The sequence below is a fragment of the Notothenia rossii genome, assembly GCF_949606895.1.
Source record: "Notothenia rossii genome assembly, chromosome: 7".
Lineage (NCBI taxonomy): Eukaryota > Metazoa > Chordata > Actinopteri > Perciformes > Nototheniidae > Notothenia > Notothenia rossii.
This window is the reverse complement of record NC_136905.1, coordinates 69,895,717-69,914,972: the sequence shown is the minus strand read 5'-3', so window position 1 is coordinate 69,914,972 and position 19,256 is coordinate 69,895,717. Positions and strand designations below refer to the sequence as shown.

Here is a 19,256-nt window from a genome sequence, read left to right as displayed (position 1 = left end):
CACATAAGACCAATAAGATAAATGGTTTTTTTCTTACCTTTCTGTATCCAGGGACAGGTGACAGAAACACGCAGTTCTGCTCCTCTAGAGTCACAGAGGAGTGCAGAGGATAAACCTGCAATCTGAAGAGAAAGTCATTCATTGTAAGAGTAAAGGTTCATCACATATAGAAAGTATAGAAAGTTAACGAGACAAAAGCAATAGGTATTACAGGGATGCAAACTCATCAGGTATGAAAAAGGGGACAAGGATCCGAGATCCCCGACCCCCCCCCCCCACGGAATATTGGCTTTAAAATGAGGAATAACAGAGGATTTTAGCAGTCAGAACAACTGAAACAGCAGTGGTAATAACAGAAACGTTATGGGAGGGTGTCCGGTGCATTGCTCAAGGGCACCACGGCAGGGCCCAGGAGGTGAACCTGGGACCTCTCCAAGTAGCAGTCCACACTCCATGATATTTAGTACTATACTTGGGTACAATTTTGAGATACTTGTGCTATACTTAAAAGGGGAGCTATCATGCAAAATGCACTTTGTGATGTCTTTTATACATAAATATGTGTCCCCGGTGCGTCGGGGAACTCATGCAGCGTCAGAAAATAAAATCTTTTAAAAACGGGTTTACAACGAGCGGATACAGATTTGCTGCCGATCTGACATCAAATCGGCAGCGGACCCACAGAAAATTGCTATCAGAACCAATGCCTGACGTGTTTTGGACGTAATCTCGTCTTTGGTTACATTAGCAAGCCTCGCTAACACTCAGAGCTAACCTGTACTGTAGAGCACATGTTTAAAAAGCAGAAAATAAAAAAAGGAACTCACCTTGTGATAAACCCGCAAGAGAAAAAGCATTTGAGCTCCATGCTGTTTCAGAAATAATCTTTGATGTGGTTTAGAACAGGATGGCGTTTTATCACAGCAGAATTTAACTTTATCTCCGGTAGAATTCTTATCAGGCATTAGCTCCGCCTCCTCTTCTTTTCTTTTTTTTCAAGCTAAGGACCCAAAATCCGCATTTCTCTAACAAGGCTGCAAAAGTGGGGTTTGAGCAGTATGAGGCATGGCTACTGTAACGGAGGTGATCTCTGGGGCCATAGATCTCGGCCTCCATTACGGATAATATAGCTTCATATTTGGCAAAGTATATTGATGTGTTCTACCATAAAACATTGCACAGGAAGAATGTGAATATACATGTAATTTATTCAACTGTTTGTCACGATCTGTCTATGTTTTGGTTTGTCCGTCTCTGTTTCCTGTTTTATTTTTGAAAAGTGTTCCCCCTCCCGTCTTGTCTGTTGCTGGTGATTGTGATTGTGTTCACCATGTGTGTTGTCTCCTCCCCCCTCACCTGTGTCTTGTTGGTTTGATTAGTCCTGGGTGTATTTAGGTTCTGTTTTCCTGTTAGCGTTGTGAGATCCTTGTGGCGGCTGACTGTGTTCAGGTGGACAGCAATATTTAGGCTGTGAATCATGACAGGGTATATGCAGGAATCCTGAAGTCAAATTTAATACCTTTTAAGACCTTTTTTAAGACCCTTTCCATACATTTTAAGACCTCATTCCAACTTTGAGTTCTAACCGGTTACATTGGCTACACACTTTACCTCACATTTACTATATTGATAGTAAGATAGCAAAACTAAACAGAGTGCAGACAGACTACTGAAGCCTCCTTTCCACATGAACTTCAACCTCTCTGTGAAGGTCAGGTTTAATGCAGTATGCTGCTTTTTTGCTTCTGTAGACTCTGTGTTCTTTCATTCCAGTAAAACTCCTCAGAAACCATTAGAAACCAGTATTTGACCAATAAACAAAACAATTGACAAAAACTTTGAACTATGAAATATGTTAAACTTTGGTGAGCTTCAGCGGGGTAATGCCATATAGGAGCACCCTCTCAAATACCCAGGGGTTAAATTGGGCTGGGGCTGTCCGGGGCTAAGCCCTGGCACATAGGACGATGCTCTGACGTCATCACCCTCACAAATTTGTCATATGTTTACAAAAAAGGATATATATGTTATGATTTTTTTCGTTCTTAATATAGACTATATTTAGGGTCGATATGTGTTGACTTTACTTTAAAATAGCAGATCTCTGTGACCGGATATAGTTTGGCTTAGACCCCGGCCCCACGAGGACGCATACGCAAGCGCAAAAAAGGCTTCCGTTCACACGCATTCGATTCATTAACGTGTCCGTTCACACTAGACCGCTGGAAATGCTGGAAACGAGGCCTTTAAGTGGCGCTGCTGCCTCCCGAAATACACCAAAAGCAGCGAAGAAGACCCCGGAGCATGGTTGCCCTTCTGTTTATTCTCCGCGGTGGACGGCGTGTTCTCCTGCTGTATATCTCTCCGGTAGTCCACAGCAGATGAAAAACACCCACCTCACCGCCTCTTCCAAGGAACAAGGGGACCGTGCGGCAGTTTCCGTAAAAAAAATGTTCCGCCGGTCAACATGTCCGTTAAAGTTTAAATCTTCCGTACAAAATTAGAAAAGTGCCGGTCAGAGGTCTTCTTTGTTATTTATTGAGCTTTCAAACAAATTGATAACGACTCTGTTCTCTGTATAATAATATAAGAATATTTAATAAACGGTGCCTGCCTCTTTTCCTCCCCCTCTTCTGACAGCCCAGCAGCAGCAGGAGACGCGGGGAGAGGGAGGCGGGCTATTTCATCGTTATCAGAAAATGATCATATAGGGCTTACACACGGAGCCGTTGGACCCCCAGAGCGTTGCGTATGCCAGTCTACCCACCGTGGGACCCGTTACCGTAGTCGCTTAGTTTCCCCCCCCACCCCCCACAGAGCGGAGCAAGGCAACGAAACTTAAAATAATAAGCAGCATTTTACGGCGCGCGCTATGCATGAGGCCGCCTTGGGGGGTTTCCCGACATGTCGTTTCAGTAAATTAAAGGGTGTTTCAATGTTTCATGTTGTCGTTGCTGTGGACCTTCTTAATACCTTGGAAAATGCCGTTTAATACTTTTTAATAGCCTTAATTTTCACTAAATTGATTTATCAACTTTTAATACTTTTTAAGACCCCGCGGACACCCTGCATGAGTCAATGATGAATAAATGCCCACACCGGGTTGTATTTGGACGTTCTGCCTCTGCCTCCTTGCTTGGTCGGGCCGCTCAATTGTCAGCTTCACAGCTACAATGGGCGAACTGTATTTTAAGCAAAAAAACTTCACTGACATGTTTTGTATAGGTATGGCCCTACAATATATTTTTCCAATATAGCATAATAGGTCCACTTTAAGTATTTCAATGTTTAGCTACTTAGTACTTCTACTCCACTACAGTTCAGAGGTAAATTGTGTACTTTTTACTCCACTACATGTATTTAATACTTAGCCGATCTGGATTAATAATGTGAAACATAATCAAGTGTTAAATCAGACTTTAGTTCCACCAGTATACAAAGTCATTCAAACTAGCTGCACCTTTACCAGCTTTGATAACACATTAATGATCAATCATTATAAAACATATCATATATATTATTCTGAAATGGAGCAATCTGCACAATGACTGCTTTCGCTACTTTAAGTACATTTTGATAATAATACTTTTGTACTTTTACTTGAGTAACATTTTGAAAGCAGGACTTTTACTTGTAACAGAGTATTCTTACACTCTGGTACTGCTACTTTAACTCAAGTACAAGATGTGTGTACTTCTACTTTTACTCTAGTACAAGATCTGAGTAATTCTACTTTTACTCTAGTACAATATCTATACTATACGACCTCTGTTTATAGCCTATGAAAAAAACTATTAGAAAACTAAGGCTAAAGCTAACGATAGCAGATAGTGACAATGTATGCTAGTTAGCTAGCTCAACGATTCCTTAAATAATATTGCGACAGAAAAACTTTTCAGTGCACATCACGCTCTGCCGCTCCACAGGGAGCTCTGCTCTGAACACCTGAGCAGCCGTTTTAACAGCCGTTTTAACAGCCGTTCACCAGCTGTCCAGTCTGTGCCACAGTGCTGTTATAACACGATAACACGAATCACACAAACTACCTATCCGAAAGGTGACAAGTTTGCATCCCTGTATTAGCTACAGAGACAGATTAAACATAATCATAACTCACCTTTTGTGGACCAGCTTGGCCAAGGCCTCCTGCATGTAGCTTATCTCACCTAAACCAGGGAGAAACACCAACACACTGCCCCGCTCTGAGGAAGTCATCTTCCCTTTGTTCTCTGCTGTTCTGCTCAAACAAACAAGATTTTTACTTTATGTGTCTCCCGATTTTTAAAGCTGTCAGGTGTGACAAAATATTTTGGCTTTACCTGGAACCTTTGCCCTCCAACTCATCAAAGCTCTGGATGAGACTGATGGCAAGATTGTACATCTCCACTGAAATGTAAGGGTCATCCAGATTTGTCGACTCATTTACCTGATACAGAGACACACACAAAATTCTCCCATCAACTACACGCCGTCAATAATAACGCTAGCATCTGCAAACATTTCCCATCTACCTACCCTGTATTTAAACAGTTGTTCAAGGTCATCCCGATAAAACTCCTCAATGGCGTATGGTGCCCCCTCCACCTCAAACACGAAGGCTGGGTTCATTTTGCCACGAATTGGGGAGCCAAAGTAGTCAGAAAACTGTTTGCAGTTAATGGTGGCTGACATGAGGATGATCTGAAAAAAGCACAGGGCCTATGATGGTTCAACGGGACAAAAAGAGGACAGAAAGGGGGATTTAACTTGATCTTGAAATTACCTTGACATAACAAGAGTTGGAATGAAGGAGTTTTCTCAAAACCAGCAGGAGAAAGTCCATATCCTCAGTGCGCTCATGAACCTTGGGCAAAGGCAGAGTAGTTAAATGGCTCAATTTGCACCAAACTGTCAAGGATCAATGAATATATAATAGAACTAATGAAACCTGAAACTTAACGGAAACATAATATTGATGAAACCACAGCAGAACCAAAAACCATCACAAGAACATTGAAAACTAAGGCACACTAAATAGAGAGGTAAACTTGAACTAAACACGGCGCATCATGAGGGAATTGCATTTTTATCATTAACTAAAAACTAGAGTTACCACTTGGAAAGGGTTGCGTGCCAAAAAGTCAAATTGAAGTGAACATCTATGTCTGTCCTAAATGTAATCACTTCATACTTTTATCTTATTAAATATATGTGTGAAAGTGTCATTAAGTGGTTTCTTGATTGATGGTGTTTTGTGAGGTCTTGGTGACCTCAATTTTTGGACACCCACATTCTTATTAGTTCATTAATTAGTTCAAACTTGAGCCCAAGGGAAGATTTGTGCAACATTTGAAGAAATCCTCTCACAGTGTTCCTGAGATAGTGCTTTCACTAGAATGGGAAAACCAAATGAAATAATGTGACAGAAGCATAATTACAAAAACAACATATTTAAGCACCTCGTCGACAAAGATGTGGGAGAACTCTGTGAGGCGTTTGGCTACAACCAGCTTTTGCAGCAGCACTCCTGTAGTCATGTAGATGAGCCGGGTGTGCTCAGTAGCCATCTTTTCCAGTCCAACCTGAAAAACAGATATAACAAATGTTATTTATAAAACTGTAAATCATTATGGATACTTGTATTGCATCATCAGAAAACATTAGCTCAGTGCAGTGAAATACCATCACCTTTTGGTGTTTTGTACAATGTTCATGCACTGTTGTAATCTACTGCTTGAGAAGAGGAACATGAGAAGCCATAGTATGCTTCCTCTATAGTAGCTTAGGCTTGAACTTTTTCCATGATTTTTAAAAATATACATCGACAATGCCATCATTTTGGTTGTTGTTGGAAAAATTACCCGTGAGTGTTACTCTGTGCATGAACTTAGGAAAATACTTTTTTGATTGCCAAGAGAACTTTACATTCAGTGACTGCAGGACTTTCGCAAAAGGAAATAGGAAAAGGGAACATGGAAGATGTTTTTGATTAAAGCAAATAAGATATATTAGACAATGAGGCAAACATCTAAACAGCATCTTTTAAGTATGCAAATGAAGACAATCCTGTTTTATTATTCTGCATATCTGGAGAATTACACCTCTTACTAACACTAAGTGTTAACAATGATCCAAAGTCTACAACAGTTATTATTAAACATGCTGTTTCAGAGCTCTGTATAACACAGCCAGACATCCTGGCAACAATGCAAAAAGGGCTTGTTAACATAAGCATTCTACAACTCTCTTTTAGTTTTGAAAGAGGTCTAATGAGTCCAGGTATTTAATCTGTTAAAATCCTTTCTTTTTTCACCTTTTTTTATTAAAACAGAATTTTAGTACGGGTGTTATGTAGAGGTTCATGTATGTATGGTGTATGGCACAGTTTAAGTTAATCTGATTCTGTTTAAAAGTTGCACTAACCTGATATCCAACCAGACTACCCAGGGTACACTTCCGCTGTTTGGCTACCCATCGGGCAATACTGGTGGCACCAATCTTGCGTGGTTGGGTGACCACAATGTTGCAGGCAGATTTTCTGTTATTGTAGTGGTCCAGAATGAACTGTGGCACCTGGGTGGTCTTGCCACTGCCTGTGGCTCCTCGTATGATCACCACAGAGTTGTTTTCTATGAGGGAAACCAGCTGGAAGCAAACACACACGCACATTTAAAAAACAAGTTGAAATGAAATTGTAGAGCAGATGGGTGTGCTAAGCTGATTAGTTACAGACAGTCAACACTTTATAATTTGCATTAAGGAGACAAATGACAGCTTGAACGACACAGAAAAAACATTTAAACAAGTGAATTTAAAGTTAGCTGTTCTGCAACATTAAATGACATTGAGTTCATCTTGAGAAAACAGTAATAGCTCCAGTAAGTGCACCAATGTCCTGAGGACTTTAATTCATGTCAGTCCCAACAGAACAAAAAGAGAAAATAATACAGGAGAACGAGAGTGTACTTTCAGACCATCAGGCTATAGGGTTGGGGGTATGTGTTGTATGAATGGTACATTATACCTTCTGTCTGTTTTTGGTTATGGGCAAGCTTGGGTACTCGTAGCTGGCAAGTGGAGGAGTAGCCGTACCTAAGGATACAGAAGTGAGTTTGCAGCAAACAGAGTTAAACAGTTTAGGGCAAAACGTAGGTTCTTGTATATGTAGCAGTGAAAGCGAGTATGAAAAAAATCGAAGTAAGTTATATACTTACCCCGTGCATATTCTGGTCTCTGGAGCCGGCCTCCATTAGAGTTTCCATTTTGCAGGCTGCCTTCATCAGGAACGTTTGATGGACTGAAACAAAAAATGTGAGAACACAAACATTGGTGTCGTGTTATGTCTGAATGTAATAATGTGTAGCGCTGTGCATATGCTAGAATGTGCCAGCTGTGATATCAGTAGCTACTTTTGTTACATTACATTGTAAGTTCAGTAGCTTCAGAATTTCTATCCACCAGGGCCTGCAATGATTTTGCTTCCTTCTTCACTGACAAAATCATGCAAATTAGACAGGCAGTCAGTGCCTCTGTATCACGTACAGCCAATGTTTTGTCCCTGTGTTCACCTAAAGTCAATCCAGACATCATGACACAATTCCGTCTGATAAATGCTAATGACCTGGAAGACATTATTCAACATCTGAAATCCTCCTCCTGTAGCCTCGATATTATTCCGACAGGATTTTTCAAAACAGTTTTTCCCTGTATGGCCTCAGATATACTACACATAGTAAACAAGTCTCTCCACTCGGGTGTATTTCCACAGGCCATGAAAACTGCAGTAATCAAACCGCCCCTAAAAAAGCATAACTTGGACACAACCATAATGAATAATTACAGTCCAATATCAAACCTTCCTTTTTTAAGCAAATTGATTGGAAAAAGTTGTTTTTCCAACAGTTGAGTCATTTCATGTTTTTAATTGACGGTTTTGATGTGTTTCAGTTAGGCTTTAGACCTAACCACAGCACTGAAACTGCACTTGTAAAGGTCTTAAATGATATTCATTTAAAACACAGACAGTGGCAGAATATCAGTTTTAGTATTATTAGATCTCAGCGCTGCATTTGACACAGTTGACCACAACATATTGCTAGACCGTCTAAAAAACTGGGTGGGAGTTTCAGGAACAGCTCTAAATTGGTTTAGTACCTACTTAAAGGACAGAAAAAACTTTGTCTCAATAGGCAACTACACATCAACTTTGACAAATATGTCATGCGGGGTTCTTCAAGGCTCCATCTTAGGACCTTTGCTTTTTAATATTTATATGCTACCTCTTGCTGAAATTATTAAAAAGAGCGATCTAAGTTATCACATCTATGCAGACGCCACCAGATTTATTTTAAAATCACACCAGGAGACTGTTCTCCGATTAGAACACTGAGCAAGTGCATTGAGCACATCACTGACTGGATGACTCTTTCTCCAACTGAACAAACAAAAAACTGAGACCATTGTTTTTGGAGTAAAGAAGGACAACAGCCACATTACAACAGTCATTAGTTCTGCTTATTATCACCTGAATAATATATAGAGGATTCAAAAACTAATGTCACAACAGGACTTAGAAAAGCTTGTCTATGCTTTTATTTTCAGTAGACTCGACTACTGCAATAGTGTATTCACAAGGTTGACAAAAAAATCCATCAGAAAGCTGCTGCACGTGTCCTCACTAACACTAAAAGAGTGGATCACATCAGTCCGGTTCTGAAATCTCTACATTGGCTTCCAGTCGGCCAAAGAATTGATTTTAAAGTACTATTGCTAGTTTTTAAATCATTACATGGCTTAGGACCAAAGTATATTGTTGAACTCCTGCATAATTACGAGCCATCAAGGTGCCTCAGGTCTTCTGGGACGGGTCTGCTATCGGTTCAGAGAGTAACAACAAAACATGGAGGCAGCATTTAGCTGTTATGCCCCGACACTCTGGAATAAACTACCCAAATCATGCATGTCCGCAGAAACCTTTACTATTTTTAAATCGAGACTAAAAACATATCTCTTTGCCGCTGCTTTTAATTGAGATGCTCATATTCGAACTACAGTATGCCTTTTAAACATGTATTGTATACCTGTGGTGTTTATTTTTATTATTGTATTATCTTTGCTTTGTAATGTCTGTTGTAAAATTGTATAATGTGTTTATAATGTATTTATTCCTAAAAAGTATTTTAATTTGTTTTGTAAAGCACTTTGAATTGTCGCGTACAGAAAAGTGCTATATAAATAAACTTGCCTTGCCTTACATGTCACTTGTTAGACGCTTTTATCCAAAGTGACTTACATACATTCAGTACTGTGGACAATCCCCACAGGAGCAATTTGGGGTGAAGTGTCTTGCCCAGGGACACAACGACATGCTGACTGCAGTGGGACTCAAACTTGCTATCCCGTGATTCAAAGTTCAGCGCACTAAATTCAGCGCACAATCCCACTGAGCCACAGCCTCCCCTTGTTGATGCAAATGCTAAGTAGTGCAGCAATTAAAGCTGTTTGCCATACAGGCAGTTAACAAAAGCAAATATCAGATATGAAGATGTTTTAATAATCACTCATTTGAATAATAAGCAGGTCATCATTAAAAGTAAACTTAAAATGTAGGTTCACAGTGGGTAAGGGGGGTAAAGCTCTAACCTTCCCCTTACTTGGTCACATTTTAAAGTTTGCTCATTTTAATCTCTGCCCTCTTTTGTCTTTCCCTCTGGTCAGCTCGACCGGGGCCACAGCACTGGAGCCCAGAGAGCATTCCCAGTTGTCTCTCCCTCACACTGTATTGTAGTGGGGGGAGGACTTTATCGCAACAGCAGGCACAAACCCTGACAGTACTAAGAAGAGCTCAAATACAAACCCCCCACGGCTTGTGCACACACATGCACTCGTGTCCTCTTCCTTTCTCTCCAATGCACACATTTCATGCAAGCTACAAAGCAGCTGACCTTACAACAAAGCTGCACACAGCACAGAGGAGAGTGGAGGGAAAGGAGAGGAGAGGTGACAGCCAGTTAGCCGTGTGTGACTAAAACTCTCCTGGAAAAAAGTCTGCTTGACAGGAGCAGTGGGAGGTACGATAGGGACAAGACAATAACACGAAAAGGGAACCGCTTCCAACAACCAAGACATTGAAGGATTGCTGCCGACACACAAGTGATGTGCTTCTTTGATGGCATTTGACACCACGGTACATAGTTTGCAGCGAGTGAAGGAATTTAGTTCACAAGGACTGACACATGGAGACAACGAGCTGCAGGCAGTACTCTGTGAAAAGCTCATCTTTGGCCAATTTCTGAACATCTCATAAAAGCATCAGCGGTCCAGTTCTCACTTGTAAGTATAGATATTTTTCTTTTAAATGCTTTAAATGATATTCATTTGAAAATTGCTTCCTGTACATGCTGGAAGACTGACAACTCTTTACGTTCTGAAATCAAATGCTGCTTATAGACATTGTATTCATTGAGGCTGACCCCTGACCCTGCAGGCAGTTTGAGCCATCTGAATCCCAGGTGGTTAGCTGTATTGGATCCATCAGTCTGAGAGAAAAAGCTGAATGCACGCACCTGGGACATTTTACTTTTTCAAGTTTGACTTCAAAAGAAGGCAATCAGAGCACCCTTCAGGCAGGGAACAGCTTGGCAACGGGGTGGTCATCTTACACTTTCAACCTTATTTTTTTTTTTTTATTATAATAGGGCTACACAGTAAGAATTAAAATTGGCTTACTCAAAAAAGTTATGCTGCGATATTCTCACACATTTCTCAGTGTATACTTTTTGAAGTTTAAAGTGCAAGACATCAGAAATAGTATTGGAAACATTTATTTATTTTTCCAAGAAATAAAATATGTAGATTTTAACTTTTTGGGTCATTATATGTTTTTCCACTTTTCACTCTTAACCTGTTAAACCCTGAGCCTGTTTTTCAGGTTTCAGGCTCGAAAATGACATTCCCAGAACAAATGACCATATCTTCCCTTCTAAAAAGGGTTAAATTAATAATCTTTTTTCTCAAAGTAATGATAAACCTGTCAGTTGGATGTAGAAAAGTCAGATTCAATATAGAGGTTTTTTTATTTTAAAGAAAATTCAGATTGAACATGGTAAAAAAACTGTAAATTATAGTGCCCGTCCAAAACATGTTTTGTACTTATAGTGAAAACTATATTGGATGATGGGTTAGTAGACTAAAAGCTTTAGGAATCCAAAGTACAACATATAATAAGTACCCTGTATCAAGATTGATGCAAAACAAGTGATATTTGACCTTTTTAGACAGATTTAGCACAAAAAAACCCTCTTCTGGGGCCATTTGGGTGGATTTTTTATATCTCTGGCTCCCCTTGCTGGATTTTGACATGTGACATCTCTTTCTAACCGTCAGAGCCAATGGAATCGAGGGGAACTCCCACATAGTCCTTATTTGGTCATGTGTGTGTGTTAGGCTGCTGCATTGCCAAGACCGGAAGCAGCAGCCACTCTGGTGGCTACTACTAGCAGCTAACTTTTACTCTGCGATTTTTACATAAAAATGGAATTATGGATTATAAATAATTCAAATTATTGCCCAGAAAGTTTATCAACCTATTGATTAACCGATTCAGCCGCGTTCTTTATCGTTTTAATGCCATTGAACACGTCTTTTGATCAGATTAACCGCTACGGTGAGACAATCTCCCTAGAACAGAGGTGCCCAGTACGTCGACCGCGGTCGACCGGTCGACCGCGGGGGCAATGCTGGTAGATCGCGAGTCATTCATAAAAAAAAAAAATCCAGCTCCGTTAAAATAGACAAAACAGCTTTTGATTCCTCCTCCCTTGGCCTCCCTGCCACTTAATTCAGGAGTTTACTTGATTGACAGAAAAAGCGACCTATTGCTTTCCAGTCTGTTAACCCAGAATGCAAAGCGATACAAAATCAGTCAAGTGCCGGGAGAGACAAACAACAAAATGAGTGCGGGAACGAGCAAAAAGCTAAAGACATACCACTTCCACACAGAATGGGAGGGAGAATCTTTTTTTGTGATGTCACATTCAAAGGTTATTTGCCTTATTTGTAAAGCAAGCGTCGCTCTGCCAAAGAAAGGTAACGTGGAGAGGCATTATCGGAGTGTTCACAAGGCATATGACAGCGACTTCCCTCCGAGTAGCGAGTTGAGAAAGAGAAAGGTCATGTATTATTGCTACACAAACATTATCTCTTAGTCTTAGTGTCGCCAACTCGTTTCTAACATGCAAAAAGACAAACAAATGCGTCTATGGTCGGTGTATTTTCTATCTTTCCAATCCAGAAGAGATCTCTCTCTCCCCCGTCTGTTTGCAAGGGGGCGGGGCAGTTTACACACACGCAGCTCCTACATGCAGCAACACACGGAGGAGATGGTGGAGAGAAGCGCTCCAAGGTGTGGTTATATGTTACCCGTCTTGAGGTGGACAATGCTCGTCACCAACAGTGTTTAGCATGTAAGGGCGGTAACACGAGCAATTTGTCTAAACATTTAGCAAAAGTGCACCACATTCAGACGGAGGAATGCACCGGGTTCGACTGTCTTTCTCGTAGCTCTGTAGCCCCATCCACGAGTAACGTTTCCACGTCAGGTGTTATGTATGCTAGCAGCAACACACGGAGTTAACTACATTATACAAACATGGGTTAATGATTAGACTTAGTAACTGAGTTATTTATTTTGTTAAAGTTTCAGCTATTCTGTTTACAGTTCTGTCATCACATTATTTAATACGATTTGTTAAAACATTGTTGTTTCTTTTGATGTGAAATATTATTTATTTAATTCAAATAAAAAGCAATGTTAATTTTGTTCACAATTTGTTCAGTTAATTTAATAATATATGTATTTTTGAATCAAGTATTCATCTTTATTGTCTTCATTGTTAGTTTCCACATGCCTAAAACAACCTCAAACTAAATCTAAAAGTTGATGGCTAAATAAGAGCGTTTGAGAAATTGTGCAAGGCACACAGCAGTAGTCCGAATAGTCGATTAATCGTTTCATTAATCTATAGATTAATCGATAATCAAATTAGTCGTTTGTTGCAGCCCTATTGTAGTTATCCCATGTAAAAATAAAACGTGTTATTCAGCAACCCTTGCAATTTGGGATTTTATTTTTGGTTGGTAGACCTCGGTTAGCTGGTCATTTCAAAAGTAGCTCACCAGCCAAAAAAGTGTGGGCACCCCTGCCCTAGAAGATACGTAAAGGTACGTGTTGTGATGTCTGTGTTTGCTTCCCCTGTCGCAAGTTCGGATCATTCAGTGATGATACTATATACCTAAATAATCTGTGGAACCTCAGCTTTAATCGGATATCTTGTATGTGCAGCTACGATAAGTAATAAGGGTACTTTTATCTTGAGTTCTGTGCCAATGTCCGTTAGCATTTTTCGCTAAGGGGTCATTTAGATGCTTCTTATGAGACTTGTGTTTTGTTTTGGTAAGAATGGTTTATATCGTCAGTTAGTAGGGCTGTCCCGAATACCATTTTTCGGGTTCCGTATATTCGGTAGTAATCAGCAGCGAATATTCGAATATTCGGTGCGGAGAGATTTGTATTTTTTTTTTGTATTTTTTTTTTTTGTTGAAAAGGTTTCATAACACGCTCCGAATCCGAGACACCTGACAACACGCTGTTAAGCAGAAGCGCAGAAAGAGCATACTATTACGATTTATATTTATTTATTGTCTCAGTACTCGCAAACATTAAAACTAAATGTGTCCTCTGTAGGGTAACTGTAGGGTCTGCTGTATTGTTGAAGGCCGGCATGCGTTGCACAAGTTATTATTAGGCTGAGCTACTCAACTTTATGCCATTGCCCCAGATGTTCCCACATTACTCCTACTATTTTCACTATTTGGATAAAATTAAAAAAACTAATATAAAAAATCAATTCGGTAGCTTGCTTGCAACTATTTTCCAAGCAAAGTAAGTGCACGTTTTTATCATGTGTAACGTTACTGTTTAAATGGCAGATAAAGCAGCTTCATCATGGCAACTTGACAACAGCTAAGCTAAGCTAGGCTACTACTTACAGCATCCAGGTGACTTTTCTGAGTTGTTGTGCCACCGTGGTAGGCCAGTTTCTTATCGCATATTTGGCACATATTCTTTTTACCGTCGTCCAATTTAAAATGGTCCCACACAGCTTAAGTCTTTGGCATTTTGTGGGTGAAACGAGGTGAAGCGAGCGGTTTGCGTTAGTGACTGAGTGAACGCGATGTCAGGAGCACAGGCTGAGATTTTATATATTTCCGCATTTTAACAGTGCAATTCAAAAGTATAAATATAGTATAAGAATATGGCAATCCGCCTTTATTAATAGCATACATTTAGAAGAAAAAAATAAAAAAATAATTGAAAAATAATAAAAATAATAATATCCGAATAATGAAATTGAAACCCGAATAGTTGGCCAACAAACGAATATTCGAATATTCGGGTACAGCCCTATCAGTTAGCTGAGATTATTTCCGTTAATCTGGTATAACACATTAATAGGCTCTTAAATATTAAGATCCCCTGAGACACAGTGTCCTGGAAAAAAAAAACAGGGTCCCCACCGGCGGGGACCTTGGGGCTTAACAGGTTAAGTGTTTTGCTAACTGCCTCACTTTTTCATAGTCAGATTTCTTTTTATCTGTAAGTGTAATTTAGAGAAATAAGCACTTACATTTGCAGAAACATATTCCAATATATTCAAAATAAGTTTAGAAAAGTGCTGTGGGGAAGACAACAAAAACGTTTTGTTTCCCCAGTTTTTCAGGACAACCTCCAGTGACTGCCATGCCCCTGTTCGGCTGGATGAAATGGTCCAATGAATCGAGGGTGAAGGCTCAGGATGAAGTGTCGGGGGTCATACCCAGTCGCATGTTGATCAGGGAGCTCCTTTGGCATGTGGAGGAACGTGAGCATCTGGCAAGGGAGCTGGAGCGCGAGCACAGGTTGTCCCACAGCGCCCTGGGTCTCCATTGGTTTCAGAAATACCCCAGGTTACGGACCCTCATCCCCACATCAGAGTTACACCAGCTGGAGTTTCTGTGTGCCCAGATCCCACCCATCCACGCAGCCACTGTGCTCTCCAGGTGCTTGTACAGGCCTTGCAATGCATTGTCAACAGTGGCTAGCTGCTTCTGCATCAACACAAGGCTTGACAGCAGGCAAAGCAGTAAAGGCCCAAAGGGAAAGGGAGGCAGGGTAGGCTGCCAAGAAAGCCATTATGTACTGTCACAGAGGCAGGCGAAGTATGGTGTGAACATGTGAAGGTGAAGGATGCCCCGTTAGCCTGACTGGAGACAGACTGCCACTCATTATCTCTGTTAGCCATAATGATATAAAAAATATTGTTCCACATGGTTGAACACTGTGACCTACTTATTCATTTCCCATTACATTCACTACTGGGTCACTACAGAGTGCTTGCATAACCACTTTACCAAAGAATCACATTTAGGAAGAAATGTGGAATAACGTAAAAAGCTGTGCTGTTGTCCTAGTAATATCATTTGTGAAAACATGAGACTCCTGGTCAAATTATATGATATTAGATCCAATAGAAAATGTGGAACATAAAATGCACATTTTCAATTTATGAATAAATTATGACATACGTGAAGAGTGTGACTTCAGCATAAAATAAAGTATCTTCCCCACTGAAATATGTAAAATATCAGATTAAAACGGTCTGCACATTGATCCACAAAGATCTTAAGTACGTTTCCTCACATGAATAAAATACAATTTTAATATTTCCAGTTTTCTACATTGTGTACACAGTTTAAGGTCTGATTGGCGCTTAACAAGTTATTTTTGTTGAGTCTCTTTTTCTGCAGTTTGTATTAATTCAGAAATGGTGCCACCTACAGCTAACTTTGATGAACAAACCCTAGTAATCCCACTGTGGATTTTCTTTTGCCTTTAACAAGTGTTTCATTAATTGTATTGTTTTCCACAGGTTTCGTGAGGTGCTTGCTACTAACAACATCATGCCCTGGGAATTGGCATGTGTCTTCAAGCAGGTTCTGAGCAACTTCTTGAGCCAGATGGAACATGATGAAGAGGATGACCTCTCAGTGAAGCCAGCACAGAACCGACCAATGGAGGCATGGACCGGCCGCTATATAATGAAGCAGGGCTTTGTCACACCCACAGTCCCAAACTGTGGAGACAACCAAAGGGAGGAGATCCAAACAATCTCGGGATGCGTGGATAGGGCCATGCGGCACTCCAGTTTGTTCGCAGGGTCCAACAGGGACTGGGACCTTCCATATAACTACCCAGTTTCTCTCAGGCCCAAGGCACCATGCAGCACTACACTGTGAGAGAAAATATGCAAAAACTTGATCGTTTGTATTAGTTGTAGCTTGATACCAAATAATGAAGACATTAGGCCGAGTGGACAATGTATTACACTTTTTAAATTAAAATAACTAGTTTTTCCCCTGCTCTTTTTAATCCTTTCTCAATAGAATGACTAGTTTTTAGTAGTTTTATATAGATTATTTTGTTATCTTGTAACTTGTTAATCAACCTGTGACTCTCCCATATTTGCCAGAAGGCCATATCCTCAGTATTGTTATTTTGGGCAAATTCCAAAGTTTTAGGTAACTACTACCGGTTATAAAATAATCTTAATAGTTCAAATTGATTTTGCTGTTATTAAACTTAGAACAAATACATTTGTGATACATTCCGTACAGTCTACAAAAGCCAGGATAAAGCACCAGAATATGGGCTCAGAACAGTCTCATAATACACACTCACACTTGTATTTCATGATCCGCAAAAGGATTCACACTTGTATTTCCGGATCCACACTTGTGTTTTTCAATGCACACACAAATGTGTTCCATTTCATATACATTTAAATAAAATCCAAAAACAGAAAAACATTTTAAATGTGTATTTTTGATCCACACATATTTGTTTTCCGTTTAAATCCCCTGAACCTGCAAACACAAACCGCTTTCTGTGCATGGATCGCTGTGCATTCGTGTGTGGGTTTTTTTAGACTCCCCTGACGGTCAGCCGATTCATACTTGTAATTGTTTCTATCTATAGCCAATCAGATGTCTCCTCAATTCTAAGCCAATCACATGAGCGCGCTCCCACGAGGGTAGATTTCTTGCGTTCATGACGTAGCGCTTCATGTACGCATTTTGTGCAGTCCGGAGCTGACAGGTCCATGGAGCCCAGCCCGCCTGCAGGCGCTAATCTCAGGACACCTCCACTCTCAGTACACTGCCACTTTCCAAACAGGAAATGCACGCAAATACAAGCCTTTATATTATTAAGGTACAGCGCCACCTTCCGAACCGTTAATGAATGCTTGTGTACACAAAAACGGCAGGCAAAACCGTTTTAAATGTGTGTTTCCTGTATGGCGAATACAGCTGCTTTATTTATGTCTGTATGAAGTTGTTGTGAGTGTGGAGGGAGCAGCTACAGGTTAGCTTAGCCTAATCGATCAGTGGACTACGAAGCCAGTGCGAGACAGTGAACTGTCAACGGGGGGAGCCCCGCCGGTCATTATCGGCCGATATTCACTCTAAATAGTTTGATCGGTGATCTCTATAAAGGCCGATCAGGAGAGCTGGATCTGATCGATATGGAAATAAACAAGAGTGAAGTATAACCGGACGCGAGAGAGAAATCAGATCAGCAGCTGAGTCTGACGGAGACACGCAGCTCTGCATGATCACCTTCTTCTTCTTCTTCTTCTTTAATGGCGAATCGCTTCCACTTGGAGCATATATCGCCACCTACTGTTGAGTTATTAAATGTTCATATTAAATCCTTGTCCTCAGACCAGTGCTTTTGAGGAATTTGAAGATCAGCTTGTTTGCTTCATTTCTTGATTTACTTTCGTATATTGCCTTGAAATCCATGTCCTTGATGTTGAGTTGTTCCAGTGCAGTTTTCAGAATGAATCTTTGTCTGTTATAATCCGGGCAGCTAAAAAATACATGATGTATGTCTCTGGTTGTTGGCAACCATCAAAATTGCCATTTGGATGTTTTCCAATCAGATGCAGTGATGAGTGTCCCAATTTTATCCTGCTGTTAATGCTCTGCTCTCTTCTACTACTCAGGGCTCTCGACTAACTTTTTTCACTATCCTCCCGGGACCGTCCCGAAATACAATCTAACCCGTCCCTAAATTAATGTGGACCGTCCCGAAATTTAAAATATGAGTTTTTCTACATTATCATTAGCTAGAATCATTCAAAGTGAGCTTTAACATAAATAAAACATCATACAAATCATTAGATCAGGGGTGGGGAACCTTTTTCCTCTCAAGGGCCATTTCAATGTTTTAAACATCCTCCGAGGGCCGTACAAATTATTGACCTCTGCTTAAAAATACTAAAATCACAGCCCATTCATTTCGCCTTTCTTTCATGCCGTGCAAAGAAAAAGCAACCTCTGAATCCAGATATCTCACCATGACTCGTGCATGCATTCACGTGCACGGTTGTGGCATGACCACCAAAACAGAAAGATATTGGACACAAGATATGTGCAAATGTATTTCGTTTCCTATCCATGTTGACATGATTTAAGTGGGGGGGAGACCTAACCTCCTCTAGGGGGGCCCTCACCTCCCCGGGAAGATTTTTTTTTAAATGTTGAAGTTAAAAGCATCAATCTGGTGCACTTTGAGAGCAACATTAGGAGATCTATGGATACATCTCTCAACATCCATATGAAACAGAACTGGAAGCAGATGTATTTTTCTTTATAGATATTTTACAAATAACTCCCCTTTCAAACTGTATTCTTGTTTATTAATAACAACTTTTATTCACTGTCATTATAGTATTTTATACCTGTTTACTTTATTCTCTTGTTTTTTAGAACTATAATGATCATATAAAGATATGCCTTTACCTCACTGGTTGGAGAAAAAGCTTCTTATATTCGTTAGCATAGCTAGCTAACCAGATGCTAATAACAACAAAGTTATTGACTGTATGATCAGTATGACAGATGAACAGATCGCCACTGGGCTTACAACTGAAGACACAGCCACGCAGAAACTGCGGCATGTGTACGGCTCCTTATGGGTACTGCACTTTTTGGAAGTGCCGAAGCGACGTTCTGGTGCTCCCCTGCCATGCTCCCCTGTCAGACGAGACATATACCACGTGACGACACGTTAGGCTCGTGTTGTGTTCAAGGACCCTGACCTTGGCCAGGAAAAACAGGCACTTGCCTGTTTAATTTTTTTGCGGTCTAGATCTCTTTAATTTTTTTCTTTTTTG

General features: G+C 40.3%; 2 protein-coding genes across 2 annotated transcripts in view; one reads left to right on the top strand and one right to left on the bottom strand.

Moving 5' to 3' along the window:
* Positions 1-19,256, bottom strand: part of tdrd9 (tudor domain containing 9) — a 37,883-nt gene that overhangs the window by 15,002 nt on the left and 3,625 nt on the right. The window contains 9 exon segments of the mRNA XM_079691975.1: positions 38-122; positions 4,118-4,237; positions 4,320-4,426; positions 4,516-4,680; positions 4,763-4,843; positions 5,439-5,561; positions 6,403-6,624; positions 7,004-7,071; positions 7,194-7,276. Coding sequence (XP_079548101.1) covers positions 38-122; positions 4,118-4,237; positions 4,320-4,426; positions 4,516-4,680; positions 4,763-4,843; positions 5,439-5,561; positions 6,403-6,624; positions 7,004-7,071; positions 7,194-7,276 — 1,054 coding nt within the window.
* rd3l (RD3 like) lies at positions 9,939-16,795 on the top strand. Its single transcript, XM_079691974.1, has 3 exons — positions 9,939-10,311; positions 14,752-15,078; positions 15,948-16,795. The coding sequence occupies exons 2-3, from the start codon at positions 14,780-14,782 to the stop codon at positions 16,312-16,314; spliced, it is 666 nt and encodes a 221-aa protein (XP_079548100.1). The 5' UTR covers positions 9,939-10,311; positions 14,752-14,779; the 3' UTR covers positions 16,315-16,795.

Excerpts from the sequence above, each read along its gene's own strand:
- rd3l (XM_079691974.1), top strand. The coding sequence starts at position 14,780 with ATGCCCCTGTTCGGCTGGATGAAATGGTCCAATGAATCGAGGGTGAAG. Across the intron at positions 15,079-15,947 it reads GCAGCCACTGTGCTCTCCAG|GTTTCGTGAGGTGCTTGCTA; the intron begins GTGCTTGTACAG and ends TGTTTTCCACAG.